General features: G+C 48.9%; 1 protein-coding gene across 3 annotated transcripts in view; it reads left to right on the plus strand.

Annotated features, from left to right (window-relative positions):
• The first annotated feature begins 480 nt into the window (after positions 1 to 480).
• POLR1H (RNA polymerase I subunit H) overlaps positions 481 to 16105 on the plus strand; it is a 234904-nt gene continuing 219279 nt past the window's right edge. Inside the window, exon 1 of one of the 3 annotated variants that reach the window (XM_069604703.1) lies at positions 481 to 649. In XM_069604703.1, coding sequence (XP_069460804.1) covers positions 646 to 649 — 4 coding nt within the window. In that variant the 5' untranslated portion in view covers positions 481 to 645. Of the gene's footprint in view, positions 650 to 778; positions 916 to 16105 lie in introns of those variants that run through there. The other 2 variants (XM_069604701.1, XM_069604702.1) reach the window with 2 other exon arrangements.

Below are 16105 nucleotides of genomic sequence, written 5' to 3' on the forward strand. Positions count from 1 at the left end.
ATTACTATGCAACATTTACTATCTCCCGCCTAAAATAGCAATATCCCCAATGCATTCCTATGGGGAAAATGCATTCTCTCGATTTCGGTGCTGAAATCTCCCTCTGAGGGGCTCAGAATGTTGCCATGTCTTTGAAAGAAATTCCTTTAACATATGCTAGAAAACGGCTAGTTGTACAAAATGTTGCCATGTGTATTCCTAAATTGAGATGTATATTGTACATGGGAGTTCATCTTCGAAACAAATCGGTGATGTGTGTAACTGTAACATGCTATACGATATGTGAGTTAATGACATTGATTATAATTCTTAATACATTCTAATTGATGTCCCCATTTGAATTACATTGTTCTACCTCTGTCTTTCTATGGATTTCTGACCATTACTTTAATCATTTTTCTGATTATTTGGGGGTGTGTGGTGTAGAGGTTCGCTCTATTTGTTGTTTTGTTTATATGGGATACTCATGGGTCTTTGGGCACTTTAACATGGCCGCCACTTGTGTTGGGGATTTACATCGGGGAGTCCTTTCTCTACCTTTGATATTGGACGGATCACGTGCATCCTTTAGCACATCACGTGTCGGGCCATGTAGTGTGTTTGGCTTCGTATTACGGCGAGCACTCGGCATCTGTTGGGATACCGATGGGTGAGCGGAGATATTAAGCATTCGTTATTCATAAGGCGTGAGCCTGTAACTGTATAAATATGCATTTGTATACATAGGGTTTTCTGTATTACATCTCCCATTCTGTTTAGAGAGGGGTGGCGTTGCCTATAAGTTCACTGCGAGTAAATATATTTGTAAACCTGGCACATAACCTATACACAGCTACGTTGAATTTGGCTGTAACTGCTGTGCAGAGTGTGATCATTTGGGACAGCATTCTTCACGACTTGTTTTGAATCCGTGAGGTATGTCTACCGACAGTAAGACCATTTTTAAGGTTTTAATTCTTCATCATAACGTTGACCATGGTGGTTTTTTGCTTTTATCTCTATAGGAAACTGTGAGGACTTGTTATTTTTTAAAGCTAACTGACCTGGGACGTGGGCTAGCTAGGTTTTGTTTGCAAACTAGTTGTCTAAATATTTGGTGCTTTGGTGATACGTGACATCCACGCTTTTTAGCATGGGTGGCACATATCACACTTGTAATGGTGTTTTCATTTTGTTTATACTTGGAACTGTGTATCTCTATATTAGTTGGCGCTGGTGTGGCCTTTATGTCTATAGCTACACTCTTTTGGTTGGTGGTTGGCTACTGACTTGCACTTCTGTTTCTTAAATTGGGACATCAATTACTCTATTGTTTGGTTTGCACACATATTGATGACGAGGGTGGCATCTTTAACTCTCAATCTATGAAATAATAAGATTGAAATGTACACATTGGGAGTCTAAGTTTGTTAATATTATTAGGTTCACAGTTATTCTCCTGAAGAAGGAGGGGGTGTAGTCTCCCAAACATGTTGAGCAGTCTACGTAGCAAAATAAGCTTCATCAATTCATGTCAAGCTCCCCTGAAATTGTTTTTCCTACACAGAAAAGTCATTTTAACATTACATTGGTTTTCGAGATTGTGATTTATAGCTGTTTTTACATCATTGAGGTGTGCAGGAGACAGGAGTGGCCCGTTTTAGGACACCACTTCTGTGTTTTCTCTCTTTTCTGGTTTGGAAGGGCTCTTCACGCTGGAAACCACCCCTCTTATGGGGCCCAACCATGTCCTCACAGGAGCATACTCCTTCTTCTGGGATATAGGGGGTCTCCTGTCCACTTCCCTGGAGCAGGCCGTCCCCCTGCCCCTTAAATGAAGCAGACCAATATTCTGGGGTTCAGGGGACTCTTCCCACCTCAATGGAGCATGCCCCTCTTCTGGGCTCAAGGGGCTCCCCTGTTCTGGTGCTCTCTGGCTAACTCGGTGAACTTTTCTCCTCAGCTACAAGCCCAAAGGCCTGTGTTTCTTAGCCTCTTTTACAAATACCTCACCTTTCTCCCATTAGATGAGACAAACCTTTGAACTGATTGGGCACTTGCGTTCCTATTCCAAGCCAGGGGGAAGGACGTCTTTAAAATGTGTTGCAGCATCTTGGATTTCTTTCATTTGGCTTTCAAATTCTGGAGCTGGTGTTTGTTAGCTGCTCTGCTTCCGTCTTGCCTCCTGGCTGTCTCTCTGCACGGAAGTTCGTTTTGTGGGTTTCTGATGTAAAAAGGGCCTTCACAATGGAACAGGCAAAGCACCAGTGGGTTTCCACCTGTTCAAAAATAGTTTTTCCAGACCATTAAAAAATAAAGCAGCAGCTCCCTCTGTTGTTCCACTCAAGAATTGCAATGAAATGGATTTCCTTGCTTCACAGATAATCTGTCTTTTGGTAAAGCTATCGGCAATGGCGTCATTGGATCCCAAACTAAAAAGTCCAGATGCATTTTTCAACATTCAGTGCTTTGGCGACTGTTGCAGGGGAAGTTTGGAAGGCTGTTATGTGTGACAGTTGAGCCGAAGTGAGGATGGGCAGCAGGTTTCTCCATGCCAAGACCTTCACTGAAGAGTAATTGAAGCTGTGTAGCCTGTAAAAAATAAATAAATAAATAAAAAGAAATGAAAACATATCCTTTTATAAGATTAGCTTCTGCAAAATATGTGATGAGACCATTCTTGATTTCTAACATCAGTGACCATTTTAAACACCCATAGTCTGGGCTGGTGTGAGAAGCAAAGAAGAGGCGACATCCACCATCCCTAAAGGTAACCATCCTCAAAGTATAATTGCTGAATGTTCCTGCTGCAAGTCTGTGCTGTTGAGAAGCTTACTTCTGTTATAATGCTGTATCTCCACTATAAAAGGCTTGCAGCTGCCTGGCTCAGATTTAATTGTGACAAGGTTCCCAATAAGTCACGTCAGTGCTCCAGATAGGATTTGGAAGGGGGATTATTTTACTACCTATTTTTTAAAGTTGGGAGTCAAATGATTTTTTTAGGGAGTAAAAATGTAAATTCAGTCCCCAGTGAGAGTATTTTATGAGTGAGTAAAAATATGTTGGAACTAAAAAATGGAAATTTTATTGCAATAATTATTTCTTTGCACCTAGTTATTCATGCACATTAAAAGATACATGTTTTCTGCCATTTTCTGTTGTTTTTTACATTTATTGTCATATCGTTAATTTTCAGACCTTTGACATAACATCGAAATACATATAAAACATATAGAAACATATCTTATAAAAAAAATGGAATAAGAACAGCATACATTAATTACATTTGTAAAATAAGTTTGTATGCAGAAAAGGACACAAGGGTATCTATAATTTCACTCGAGCTTCGATGAGAATAAAAACTCCACAACAGCTATCACAGTTGACGTGACCCGACCTGATAAAGACAGATGCCGAAAGGAACAGCCACCCTCAAAATCTCGAAGTGACATACTTGTTGCCCTTTCTGTCTAATTCTGGGCAGTATACAATCAGATATTCTAGAGTTTCTACCCTTAACGGATGGTTGCAAAAACGACAGACTTGACAATTGAGAGCAGTCATTAAAGCTGGCCAGTAGTGTCTGGATCAAATTCCATCTGAAATGGATTATTCGCCTGACTCCTCGGTGGGGATAGATTGTTTCGATCAGAAATTGTTTCGAAAACTGCGCATCTGGGAACAAGGAGTGGAGTTTATCTTCGAGGTAGTGTTCCATGGAGGTGTTAATTTTGCGCTCCGCCACCCCGACCACTCTTATGTTGTTACGGCGTGAACGGGATTCTAGGTCCTCACATTTGTTCTGGGTGGCTTTGACATCTTTTTGGATCTGTTCTATGGTTTTGGTCTGTGTGACAGACGTGTCTTCCAGGGTGGACACCCTGTCCTCCGCCTCAGCGACTCTGGTATCTGCTCGGATGGACGTGATGTTATCGCCTATGTCGTCTAGTTTAGTGTTGATTGCAGCAAACCCTCTCTACATAGCTGCCATGTAAAGGATCATGTTTTGTTCTGAGAGGGCCCATGGTGGACCGGGGGGAGGGGAGAAACACCCAGGAGGGTGGAGGGATAGGGTGCACCTCAACACCCACATGTGTTGATGTTGAGAAAAAACCTTCATGGGTTTGTGGTCTGCACGGCCATCATGGATTGGGAGAGCTGTCGCCAACCTCTGGTGTAGCAATATAAGGTGGCTGTGGTAAGGGAGGCATACCACGTGTAGCCCTGGCCTGCTCCTCCATGGCAGCGGCCATGCGGGACTGAGATGTGCGCATCTGTAACATGATGGCACGGAGGTCTGCATGCAACACCTGACGGGTTGCTTGCATTTCCTCAGAGATGGTGCCTGTCAACTGTTGCATGTGCTCTTCTGCACGTCTACTGCGTGCTGCCTTGAGTGCAGTCCGTGTAGGTGTCAGTGACGTAGCCTCATCCGACAGGGTAGCTCTGCGGGCCCGACCTTCTGCAGCTATGGCTGAGCGCAGAGACCACATTTCTGCCCGTTGGCACCTTTGCTGGCCTCCATGTGGAGCCTGTGTGAGCAGAATTGGGACCACAATGCTTGCAGCTGGACCTCAATCTGTTTTTCAGGGTGGAAAAGGGAATTGGCCACCCTATACATGCCCTGAGCCAACATCTCATATGCATCCCCCTGCTGTTGTGCAACAGAATACAAGGACTGCTCCCACACATTATCGCCTGTTGGCACACAGCCACCACATTGGTGGGCCCCATGTCTGCTTGGCCCAAGGAAACCTGGCCCTTGATGTGCTGGCGCTGTCTGTGGCTTCAGGAATGCATCCCTCCCTTGAGCAGCTGTCCCAGGAACAGGAGCCAATACTGTGGAGCGTTGCCTTGCACCCGTAACCACCACAGACCGATGTTCCAGCACTGACTGGCAGAGGTGGACTGGGAATCAAAAGAGGCCCTGGAAATAATTTTCAAAGTGGCCCCATATTACACATTTTCAGCAAGCCCAACCCTTTTCCTATGGGAGAATTCGAAAATACCACACAAAAGAGGCCCAGGGTGCAGAGGCCAACGGGAAATCTCCAGAGTTCCCTATAGGTCAGTCCAGCCCTGTACTGTGCAACTCCATGCTGAGATTTTATTTGTCACCCGTTTTGGGTAACTGCCTGGCTCTCTGCCCCGTATAAAGTAAAGTTGGCCTAGTAAGGCCCAGAAAATATTTGTGGTCAATGACAGTTTGTATTTTTATACTTATTAGCTGGCATAGGTGTTCGTAGCAGTTCTGAGCTTCATACCTTACTCAAAAACCCTTGTCTGCCCCTGACATGTGAGTTACTAATATCCTTACTGGTGTGATACTTGTGGGACTTCAAGCATTTGTCTTTAGTTCATTCAAAATTGTATTGTATCATGCACAATAAATGATATAATTAACAGTTGCCTGGTAAGGTTGTTTATAGAATTTGCGGCATAAGCGGTTGGATTTAAACACCTGTAACATTAGCTAGCAGCAGGTGTTCGTGCAAGTTCTGCGGTTTGTACCATATTAACTATTATTTGCCCTTGCCATGCATATGCCTACTCTCCCCAGTGATGTGGGACTCTTAGATCTGCAATTATTTGTCATTTGCATTCGACATTACATTCCAACTATGCACGAGATGTCATTAGGATAAAACATGTTTGCAAACGCGGTTTGTTAGCACAATGTTGTGTTTTAAAAGAAAGAACCCCGCGTTTGTTGACCTGGCAAATACATAAACTCTGCATGATATGTCTTTGTGTTGCCAAAAATGGGCTAAATATATTCCCAAATGCAGTGTGTTTTAAGGATGAAAAAGCTCAGGTTGGCCCTGCTGGGATTCAAACCTGGACTGGCAGGCTCCGCACAGATGTCAAACGCAAGTACTCTACTTGCTGTGCTATCCTATTAGCCCTGCCATTTAATGGCTTGTTAACTTTATTTGTCCAACCTGCCCGCATCGTGATATCACTGTGGCTTTCAATGACACGGGAGGCTGTGATGTGGTGCCTTCTTTCCCCGTTTCCTTGACTCAGTATACTGTGACCCATTTACTTAGCCCACTTTGACATCTGTGTTTATAAGTATATCTATGTAGCCTTAACAACAGAGGGACTTATGCGGTACTTAGGTTCTCTTACGGAGTGTGCTGTAACCTTTCTCCCTTTGGGCTGTGCATGCCCAGTGCCGCGGCAGAAACTTACTTGAATGTAGCAAATCGCTGCGGTGCCAGGTTTCTTCCTCTGAGCGCTGGACTCCCGGGGGCCTTCACACCTCCTCCCGCCAGCACACACGCTCGTATGTCCCGTGAACCTCAGAAGGCAACGAAAACCCGAGCTTGTGCATGTCGAGATTTGAACCTGCGTCCGCAGGCCCTGTACAGATGTCAAAACGGGGCGGCTGCAGCCACTGTGCTACCTATGCCGCCTTACAAAATCGAGGGATTTACGCTTTGCTTCCCACCTTATGTTCTTCATAAAAGGACGTTCGTAGTGACTCTCAGTAATGAGTCAGAACACTGCTCAACTGTGCGAGCGAAACTGGCTCATGCAGTTCTGTACCCCTCTGCCGTGCACTATGCTGGTATCGCTATGGGGCCTCGGAAACATTAGCCCCGCTTCATAATAAATTGTAATCCCTGACGCATCAATATCAGTTCGCGCCGAGGCTGTTTCGTGGTTGTATGTGTATTTCAACCGAGTCAGTTTCATTGCCGGAAGCCCTTCTCTTGCAGAGCTTCGGGCTGTGCATGCCCGGCGCCGCGGCAGACACACACTTGAAAAGCATGTAGCGAGTCGCTGCGGCGCCGGGTTTCTTCCTTAGAGCGCTGGACTCCCTGGGGGCCTTCACACCTCCCCCAGCCAGCACACGAAGCAGAGGGGGGCTGCAGTCTGCTCCCAAAGTCCTCAGCCGCTCGTTTCATACCGAGTTCCAGCCGTGACGCCCCGTACCAGGCGAACACTATCCATGCCCAGCCCTGCTGAAAAGGAAAAAAAAATATGAAGCGCCTGCATCGGTTTGTGTTGGCAGCCGGCATTGCAGGCAGCCAATTCAGAGCAAACCACCCAGGCAGATGTGGCGCTCACGCAATGTGTGTCCTTCCGCTCCAAAGAGGCCCTACGGCCAGAGGCCCACCGGGGGATGTCCCGGTGGGGCAGTCCAGCCCTGCTGACTGGCCTTGTAAGGGTTCTTCCCCCCACTACAGATGTTTGGGATAGGCCAGCACCCACAGTTGAATCACTCACCTGCGACTGTTCCAAGGAATCCATGTCAGATTTGCCACCAGAGCCATAGGCTTCCTCAGAGGCAGAGTCAGAGTAAGTAATGCCCAGGATGGACTGTAGCACCAGTGGATCTTCCTGGGCTACCACATCATGTCCTCCACTGGTGCCTGGTTGCGGCCCACTGTCCTCTACCTCCAGTGCCTCATCACCTGCAGAAGGACAGAAAAATACATGGATATACTTTTAAATAGCATATCCCACACACGTAGGTATCTCAATGTAGTCATGCAACACATCAACCTGCCATGTCAGTGAGGTCACAAACTATGGCACGTACGTAGTGTCATTGGAAGTCAAGGGTATCATGAAAGCAGACATGGATGTGTCAAAGGGCACAACTCCACATGTAGTGCATGGTGCATATCACCTGCTTCACACACAAGCACCAGACTGGCATAGTTGAGTAACCAGCATCACTGATGAACACACACAGATGCCACTAGCATGGCCATGCCTGAACGGTCAAATAGCATGACATGTAAATACCAATTACCAAAAACACAAGTGTCACACGGTGCTACAATGCTAAGGTGGTGGAACAGAGTGAAGGCAGGCACACCGAATCCATGGGTCCAGGTCACATTGACATAACGCAAGTGGATAGGCATGTAGATAGGGAGACCAGGGTTTGTACGTGTGAGGGGGCATTGCAGTACATTTGAACGTGCCCAACGTAGAATATAACTACATAACCGGGAAATGCAAAATTGCGGGATGACCGCAGTGGAAGGGCAAGTACATGAATCCGGCGTGAATCGTTGTCGGTGGGTTGTACGGATATTGTAAATACACCCCAAGTGCGGGTGGTGTCTGGGAGCCAGTGCGAACATCACAGTCCTAGGGTGATACCTGGCCCCAAAACAAAAGGACCATTCACACAGTCCAGTCCTGGGTGAGTTGCAGAGGGAAGAGAGTAGAAGCACAGAAATATATGTAGTCTGTCGCAGTAGGCCAGCATAGGAATGACCAGTTCCGGGAGACAGTGAGCTGCTGGGGGAAGGAGATAAAAGGTAGGATACCTCTGAGGAGCTACAGCTGACAGGGTGACCTCTCACAGACGTCAAGTGATGAGACAAGACAATGCGAGTGTGCATAGGAAGATCATCACAGGCAATACGCCACAACAGGTTGTAGCTGGAAGAGGGGCAAGTGAGGCTGGACAGAGAGTGACATGGAATGAGGGAGCAGGACTGGTGATGAGCATTGACCTGGTGTGCAGCACTATGTCCATATGCAGTCTGCATGACAAGAAGCAGATATCAGTCCACCATGACACGGTCAACACATGGCAGTCATTTAAACCTAGGCATAACTGCAAAACAATCCTGACACTTCATCAAAGCAACATACACATGTCCCGGACACACACGCCTCGCCACTAACCGGACGATCCCTCATAAATTGGAACGTCTCCCACTCCTTGGATCTGCCCCACATCAATGAGATCACTGACAATCTCTTCGTGTGGAGTGAGTTCCTCCTTCTCTGGCTGTGTCCCACCTCCAGTCACCAGAGTAGAGGCGTAGTTGGCACCCAGATTATCCTTGGCTCTGCGTTTGAGGTCCTTCCAACGCTTGATCACCTCCTGAGCTGTGTGCCTCTCCTAGCCCATGGCGTTTATACGATCTGTGACGTGCTGCCAGTGTACCATACGCTGAGCATGCATATATGTGCTCCCTGCACACACAAGCATGTCATGTTTGTGCTCCAACACGTAGTCCACAAAGATTTTTTTTTAAACAATTTTTATTGGTTTATTCAAACAATACGAACCAAACTTGCAGTGTGCATATCAACAACTTGGTTATACATCGCTTAATTACGGTCACTGCTTCCCTTATCCCTCCCCCCATGCCGAGCCTATTACTGTCCTCATTCCGTTCCTGCATCTTGTGGTAGGGTCTCCCCTTCCGTAGGTTCTGCCGGGCCTTGTATTAGCCCAAACAACTCCGCTATCAATAGTTTCCAGGCCATCAGGGTCTCCGCCTCCTCCTCTCCTCCTACATTGCTCGCTTCTTGCCATACCATGGTTTCTGCATCCGCCCATTTCTGTAGTTCCTTCCACCACACCTCCACCCGTGGTCTGTGGCATGTCTTCCACCCCATGGCAATTCTCCTTTTCGCGAAGAAATATGCTAGATATTTCAATTTACTCACATGCTTGAGTTTCTGCGATCTGGGGAATCCCTCCAGCAAACAGGCCCATACTGTACCCACCACAATCTTGACCCCCCTCTCCTCTGGTTTCTGTGCTACTTTAACCCCAGAAATGCTCAATTACTGGGCATGACCAAAACATGTGTACCATGCTCGCCTTTTCCTCATCGCATTTAGGACATGCTTGTCGTCCTGCATTCGCAAACCTAGATATCCTCTGGGGTGTCATGTATGCCCTATGCGTAATATACAATTGTATCTGTTTCAATCTCGCATTTCTCTACACCTTTTTTTTGGTACCGCTGGGCACGTTCCCACATCCCGTCCTCCATCTGGGCTCCCACTTTTGCTTCCCAGTCTAATCTCAGTTGTGTTAATTCCTTCCCCACCTTAGCCATCATCATCTCATACAGTCTGGAGATCTCGTGCCCCTCCTCCGTTATATCATAAATTGTATCTATGGCATTGTCTGGTTCTTCTTCCAATACTGTTTCGGGCCATGTTCTCCTAATTCTCTGCACCATTCTGTGATACGTAATGTACGGGTCCTTCTGCAACCCTGTTTCCTCCACCAGCGCTTCAAAGTCTTTGATGGTCCCCTCTCGCCATATATCCCCCATTGTTACTAGCCCAACCGGTTCCCAGTGGTTCTTGATTGTCATCCTTAGCTGCTCTTCTCCCCCTGCTAGTGCCACTAGTGGTAACTGCGGGGAGCATGGTAATGGGTTCTCCATCATCTGGCATGCCCGGCGCCATATCTTCCACCCAAGCATCATCATTTTAGGGCGCTCTTCCATCACGTAGTCCACAAAGATGTCGAGTTCCTCATTACAGAAGCTCTTCTTCCTCGACGTGTGGGGCTACTGTGCCGTGGGGCTGGAGCCTGTAACCCTACTGCACGCTTTTGCTTCTTGCAAGGTGGTGCAGACCCGGACTGTCTGGGGCCTCTTGGGTCAATAGGGGATGGAGTAGTGGTGGACTGGGCCATAGCATCTGCCACTGATGGACAACGGTAGGCTGGCTTGCAGGTATGCGTACCAGGGTGGTGCCAGTAGCTTTCTCTGCTTGTTCCTTGCCCTTACGGACAGGAACATCTGCACCTGAGTCACTCTGGGCCTGGGCTAGGACCACTACAGTCTGGGCTGGGTGACCCTGAGCCTGGGTGTTGGTAGCCGCTGCTGCTCCTGAAGCTTCCACACCCTGACAGCTCTGGACAGCAGATGACACTGCTGGTCTGGGACCCCTGGTGCTGGGGACGTGAGCATCAGCTGCATCTCCCTGACCCTGTTGGGTGGGGGGCATAGCTCTCCCTGCATGGGCCTGGACACCTCTGACTCCTTGTCCACCTTGGCCACCTCTGCCAGGTCGCCCACCTTTGCCTCCCTTCCCACTTGTTGCCCTCCCAGTCATGGCACTGGTGGACTAGCGCAATGGGAGGTGCAGCCAACAAGTGTCCTGATCAATTGGAGTGAGGGGGCAGGGTACGTGATGGAAAACCTACCACTGTGCTCCAGCAAGGCTCTATGTAACCCCTGTAGAAAAAATAACTGGTCGCCTAACGCGGAGGCACCCCAAAAACAAAATTTAACGTGTACGTGACCCCTCAGTAGCCCATGTGTGAAGAAAAAGTATGTTGTGGCACCCAGCAACACAAATGCATACACGAGGAACACGTAGGGTACTGTGACCTCGCAAATAGGGTATGCGACACACAGGGGCAACCACAGTATGAAAAAAGCGTGTGCGTCTCACAGTCTGCCTCGTAGAAAGAAAAGACACGCGCGTGTGCGCATAGGCAACTCCCCCGCCAAAAGCCTGCTGCCCACGTGCCCTGCATTTTTGTGCCTGCTAATCAGCCATTGCCAGGTATCCTGTCGTCGTGACCACCTCTGCTGATCCTGAAGACTCCCGACTGCCATACCACTGCTCCACAGCCCAGCCCCAGGACCACCTTGCCCACCCACACCTCCCTCAGGGGTTGCCATGTCTGACCCAACACCATCTGAGGCAAGTGGTGACCCCCCGGCAGAGAGGCAGAGGGCTGTCAGCTTCTCACCCAGGGCAGTTGGCATCCTGGTGGAGCAAGTCCTGGGGCATCATGATGCCCTCTTCCCCGGACCATCGCAAGTCGGCAGTGAAGGACGGAAGATGATCTGGGCGGACATCGTGGGTGCCATCAACGCGGAGGGGGTGGCACCCCATGACTCCCGACATGTCCATAAGCGCTGGGAAGATTACAAGTCCAGGACCCTCAACAAGGCCCAGCGCCTTGTCAAGCCTTGTGATGACCAAAGGGGGTGCTGGGGCCAGTTGACCAGCGACGAGATGCGGGTCCTGGAGCGCATCAACCCAGCGCTACACGCCCAGATCTTGGAGTTGGTGGTCCGTCTGGAGTCGACTGGTAAGTGTCCATGTGTTCTTGTCCACCATAGTGCATGTGCATGTTGACGTATGGTTGGAGTGTGCAACTTGGCCTTATGTCTGGCAGGCCTCCTGTACAGATGTATGTGAGCATGTCCCAGTCACAGCTGCATGTGAGTCCATTAAAGGGTGTGTAACATCAATGTTGTCTGTGTTGCAATGCGTGATGTGCGCCAGCATGTAACAACATACACATGTTTGCATCCCTGAGTCTGGACTGGGGCATGCCAGAGGTGTGACACATGGGTGCTTTGGCCGACGTCGTGGACATGCATGATGTACATGTGTCTGAGTAGGACAACACTCTGTGATGTATGTTACTAGGGCTTTGGATTGTGTGATTGCCGAATGCTGCCAATTTGGCCTCGAGTGCACTCTGACGTGATAGCTCCCTGGCCTGCCTCATGACTGTCAGGTGATGTGTGTGAATGAGATGTGTATTTCCCATGATGCGTTTGAGCTGAATGCACAATATTGATTAGCTGGCAGTGCCTTGTCCAAGGATGTGAATGTCTGTTGTGAATTACAGACATGATTGTGCATGTGCGTGAATGGCACTCCTTGTGTGTTGTGGACGGTGATGATGGTTGTGACCTTTGACAGTGCCACTGATGTACATTTGCATTGTGACAAACGCACACGTGTCCGGTACCCTGATGTATGTGTTCTATGTTTCCCCATCCACAGCGACGATGGAAGAGGAGGGCGGAGAAGGCACTGTGGAGCACAGCAGCAGGGATGCCTCCACCAAGCATAGACGCGAGGCCCAGTCATCCTCCCAGGGACTGTCCTCTTCCGGGAGCGACGAGACTGGTGCTGCGTCAGAGTGACGGGCGCAGCTGTTGAGGGTAGGTCCAAGAGGGTGAAGGTGGTGGAGGACTCCTCAGCAGTGGGATAGACGGGTCAGCCCGCTCAGGGGCAAGACACTACGGAAGAAAGTGGGGAGGCATCCAGGTTGACGGGGGAGGGAGAGGAGGAGGAGGAGGCGGCGGCCACATCAGCCAAGCCCATGGGGCCGGGTGGGGGTGATGATGTAGGTGTGACTGCTGCAGTCCAGGGTCAGGGGCCAGAGGCAATGCAGGTCGCCGTGGAGGGGCCTGTGCCTAATCCTGTCCCTAGTACTACGACTGCAGCAGTATGCACCTGCGCGGCATGCTCCAGGCTGGACCCGTCCACAGATGGCAGTCATTTCCACCCAGACGGAAAGACCAATGCCTGTGGATGTCGCCATTCAGTACAGGGTGGAACCTGCGCTAGCCGGTATCATGGGGCGGGTATACTCCGTTCGTAATGATGTGCAGGCTTCCAATCAGGTGCTTGCACGTCATCACAAGGAGGTCTGCCATCTCGTGAACTGACTGGCACATTTCCTGGTATCGCAATGGGTGCATGTGCTGGCCACTTATGTGACCTCCCCCTCCTCGCCTGCCTCCTCTGTGCACCAGTCGTCCTCCCTGCCGTCTTCCGGCCCAGATACCACCAGGACCCCTTGTGTACCTGTCCTAACCCCGGCGGGCAGTCTGGTGGAGACCACATCCCTGCCAGGATCGGGAGTCGATGATCAGCAGAGGTGGTCACCACGGAGATCCATCCGGCGACAGGACATGTGGTAATGGTGAATGAGCAGGCAACAAGTGGCAAGGTCTGTCAAGAATGGCACTCTGTCAAGAGTGGCACCGGGCACCCAGGTAGGTTTTGGGTGGCTGTGCTGATGTAAGGTGACAGATGAGCACACACAGCAGGAAGCTCAACAAGAAAGAAGAATAGGCTACAGGAGCTGTGAACAAAAAGGGGCAGGGAATACAAAGGTACAAACAAACTGGATATCCTCTTGGGGTGTATGCAGAAATGGGAAAGTGTTCCACCGACCTTTTGAATCTCCAGCCTTCTGCACAGATTGCTATAACAGGGGCCCACTCTGTATGCTCATGGCTGGGAACAGCAGTGGGTGTCTGTACCTGCACCCTAAGGCACTAACAAGGTAACAGTACTTCACAAGACTGAAGCCTGTACGGGTCCAGCAGGAACCAAACAATGACACGAAGTACAACACTGAAAACGCGACAAGGGAAGGGGCAGAGGTTGTCTGCCGGAAACCAACAGTCAAGCTCTGTACCAAGGATTTACATAAAACACAAGTGAAGACAAGAACAGAAATATCCAGGGAAAAGGAAGTCAAAGAGAACAAGGTTAAGAACAGAATCTGGAAGAAAGGAAGGGCATAAACCTAATATCTAACTGTAGGGAATGGTGACCGGAAACTGTACACGGAATAGTAGAACAGTAACTCAGGGCTGGAAAGACAAGAGAAAGCTAGCAGAAGGAAAAGAATGAAACAGTATAACTGAAATGGATAACCTAAGGGGAGGACAGAAGACTCAAGGAAGAGAAGGACAGGGATCAAGAACAGGGGGTTGCAAACGAGGAAGAGAGTAAGGGAGCAATAGCTAGGAAACGGGGGGCTGCAAACAAGGAAGCAGGGCTGCAGTAACGGATGGATCAAGGTGCAGGCAGACTGTTGTGGACTGCAGAGGACTAGTCGGCTGTAAGACAGGGAGTCCAGAGGAGCAGGTCAGCAAGAGTGAGCCCACAGGAGCAGGGCAGCGAGGCAGGGAGCTCAGAGGACCAGAGCTGAAGGCAGAGGAGTGTTGCAGGCTGCAAGGCAGGGAGCCCAGAGGAGCAGGGCAGCAAGGAGCGATGAAATCAGAAACAGGATAATACGGCAACAGGAACAGCATACAAATCGTGGCTCAAGGCAAAAAGGGGCTGGGAGAACTCTTGATGCAAGAGACTGAGCTCCTGCAGGCAGCTGCTTAAATACAGCCCTGCCCTGTACTGAGGCAGGCTAATTGGCAGCACCTGGAGCAGCACAGCTGAAGGTAATCTGCCTCCTCCCTCTCTGGTCCTGAGAAGGTGGAAGCAGCACTGATCGCTAGGGCTTTTGGGGATTGTGGTTCCAATACTGATTAATGGGAATAGCCAGGAATTGATAACTGTAGCAAGGTGTATTATGGTACATGTAGTTAGCTGAATTGTATAAAGTACCAAAGTCGTGCAAATGGAAATTAAGTGTGAATAGGGGTTGTTCAAAGAGTATTATGAAGTTAAATGAGTTCCAAATAGTCCATGATGGTTGCCAACATGTGTGTGCCAGTGGCACAGGCCTGACAACAAGCAGCAGGGCACATGTATGACCGACCCGGGGGTTGTCGTCATCCCGGAGGCTGTCGCGGAGGCGCAGGCACCGGGCTTTCCGGTGGCAGGCTCGGCATAGGAGGCGACAGGACTCTGAGCCTCCAATGGAGGTGAGGCAGTTATGAGCCATCGGTCAGGAGGCACACGTGGACCTTTCTACCAGGATGTCTTCCGTGTTGGGGCAACTTGGCCAGCAGATCAGAGCAGAGCGGCAGCGGGCACAGGGGCACATCTCTCCATCGCCAGGGTGGAGAATACCCTGCGTCGGGTAGAGAGGCGGGCAGAGTTCCTCGAGGAGACTTGCAGGGAGATTGAGAGGAGCACGTTGGAGCCCCTGCAAGCCCTCGAGGGGAAATCAATGCAGAGTTCGATGACGCCCTGGCCGAAACTTTGGGGGGAAATGGTGAGTCATAGGACTAGCCCGCTGCCACTGTACATAGTTCTTTAGGTTTAAGTTTCCTTTTGTTATTTTTTTCTTTGGAGTTTTTGGACTTTCCTCCACGTATTTTATATAGTTCTTCGTCGTTTTTCTTCTTTCCATATTTGGACATGGTTTTGGAGAATGGACCCTGCATTTTTGTAAATTTATTTTTGACGTATATTTTTCTTTTCACCATGGAGTTATGGTTTTAATTTTTATTTGTGATTTCATTTTCAGTTACTTTATGGACATGGACCACATCTTTGCTTTAATCTTAATTTGTTTGCCTTGGAATTCTGTTTTATTTTTGACTTATCTTTTATTTATTTGCTCATTTGATGATTATTTACCCATTTTGTTTCATGATTATGACTTGAATATTGTTATTAATATATATATTTTTAATTCAGAATCAAAGTGGTGTCTGGTCTCGATGGTGTAGGGCAAGTTTCACGCTTGCTTACTTTTTATATGTCCATCATGCTGGCCTATGTTGTTCATGTCTCATGTTTCACTTCCAGTGGCATGTGGCATGTTGTGCTGTGCATGAACAATGGATGGGTGTTTAAGGTGCACTTGGAGTGTGCAGCGTGTGGTGGCATTTCATTTCGAATCTGTGGAATTGATATCTATCAGTCCACAGTGTGTTGGGGGTGT

Source organism: Ambystoma mexicanum, chromosome 1p (genome assembly GCF_040938575.1).
Source record: "Ambystoma mexicanum isolate Mex_15411 chromosome 1p, UKY_AmexF1_1, whole genome shotgun sequence".
Lineage (NCBI taxonomy): Eukaryota > Metazoa > Chordata > Amphibia > Caudata > Ambystomatidae > Ambystoma > Ambystoma mexicanum.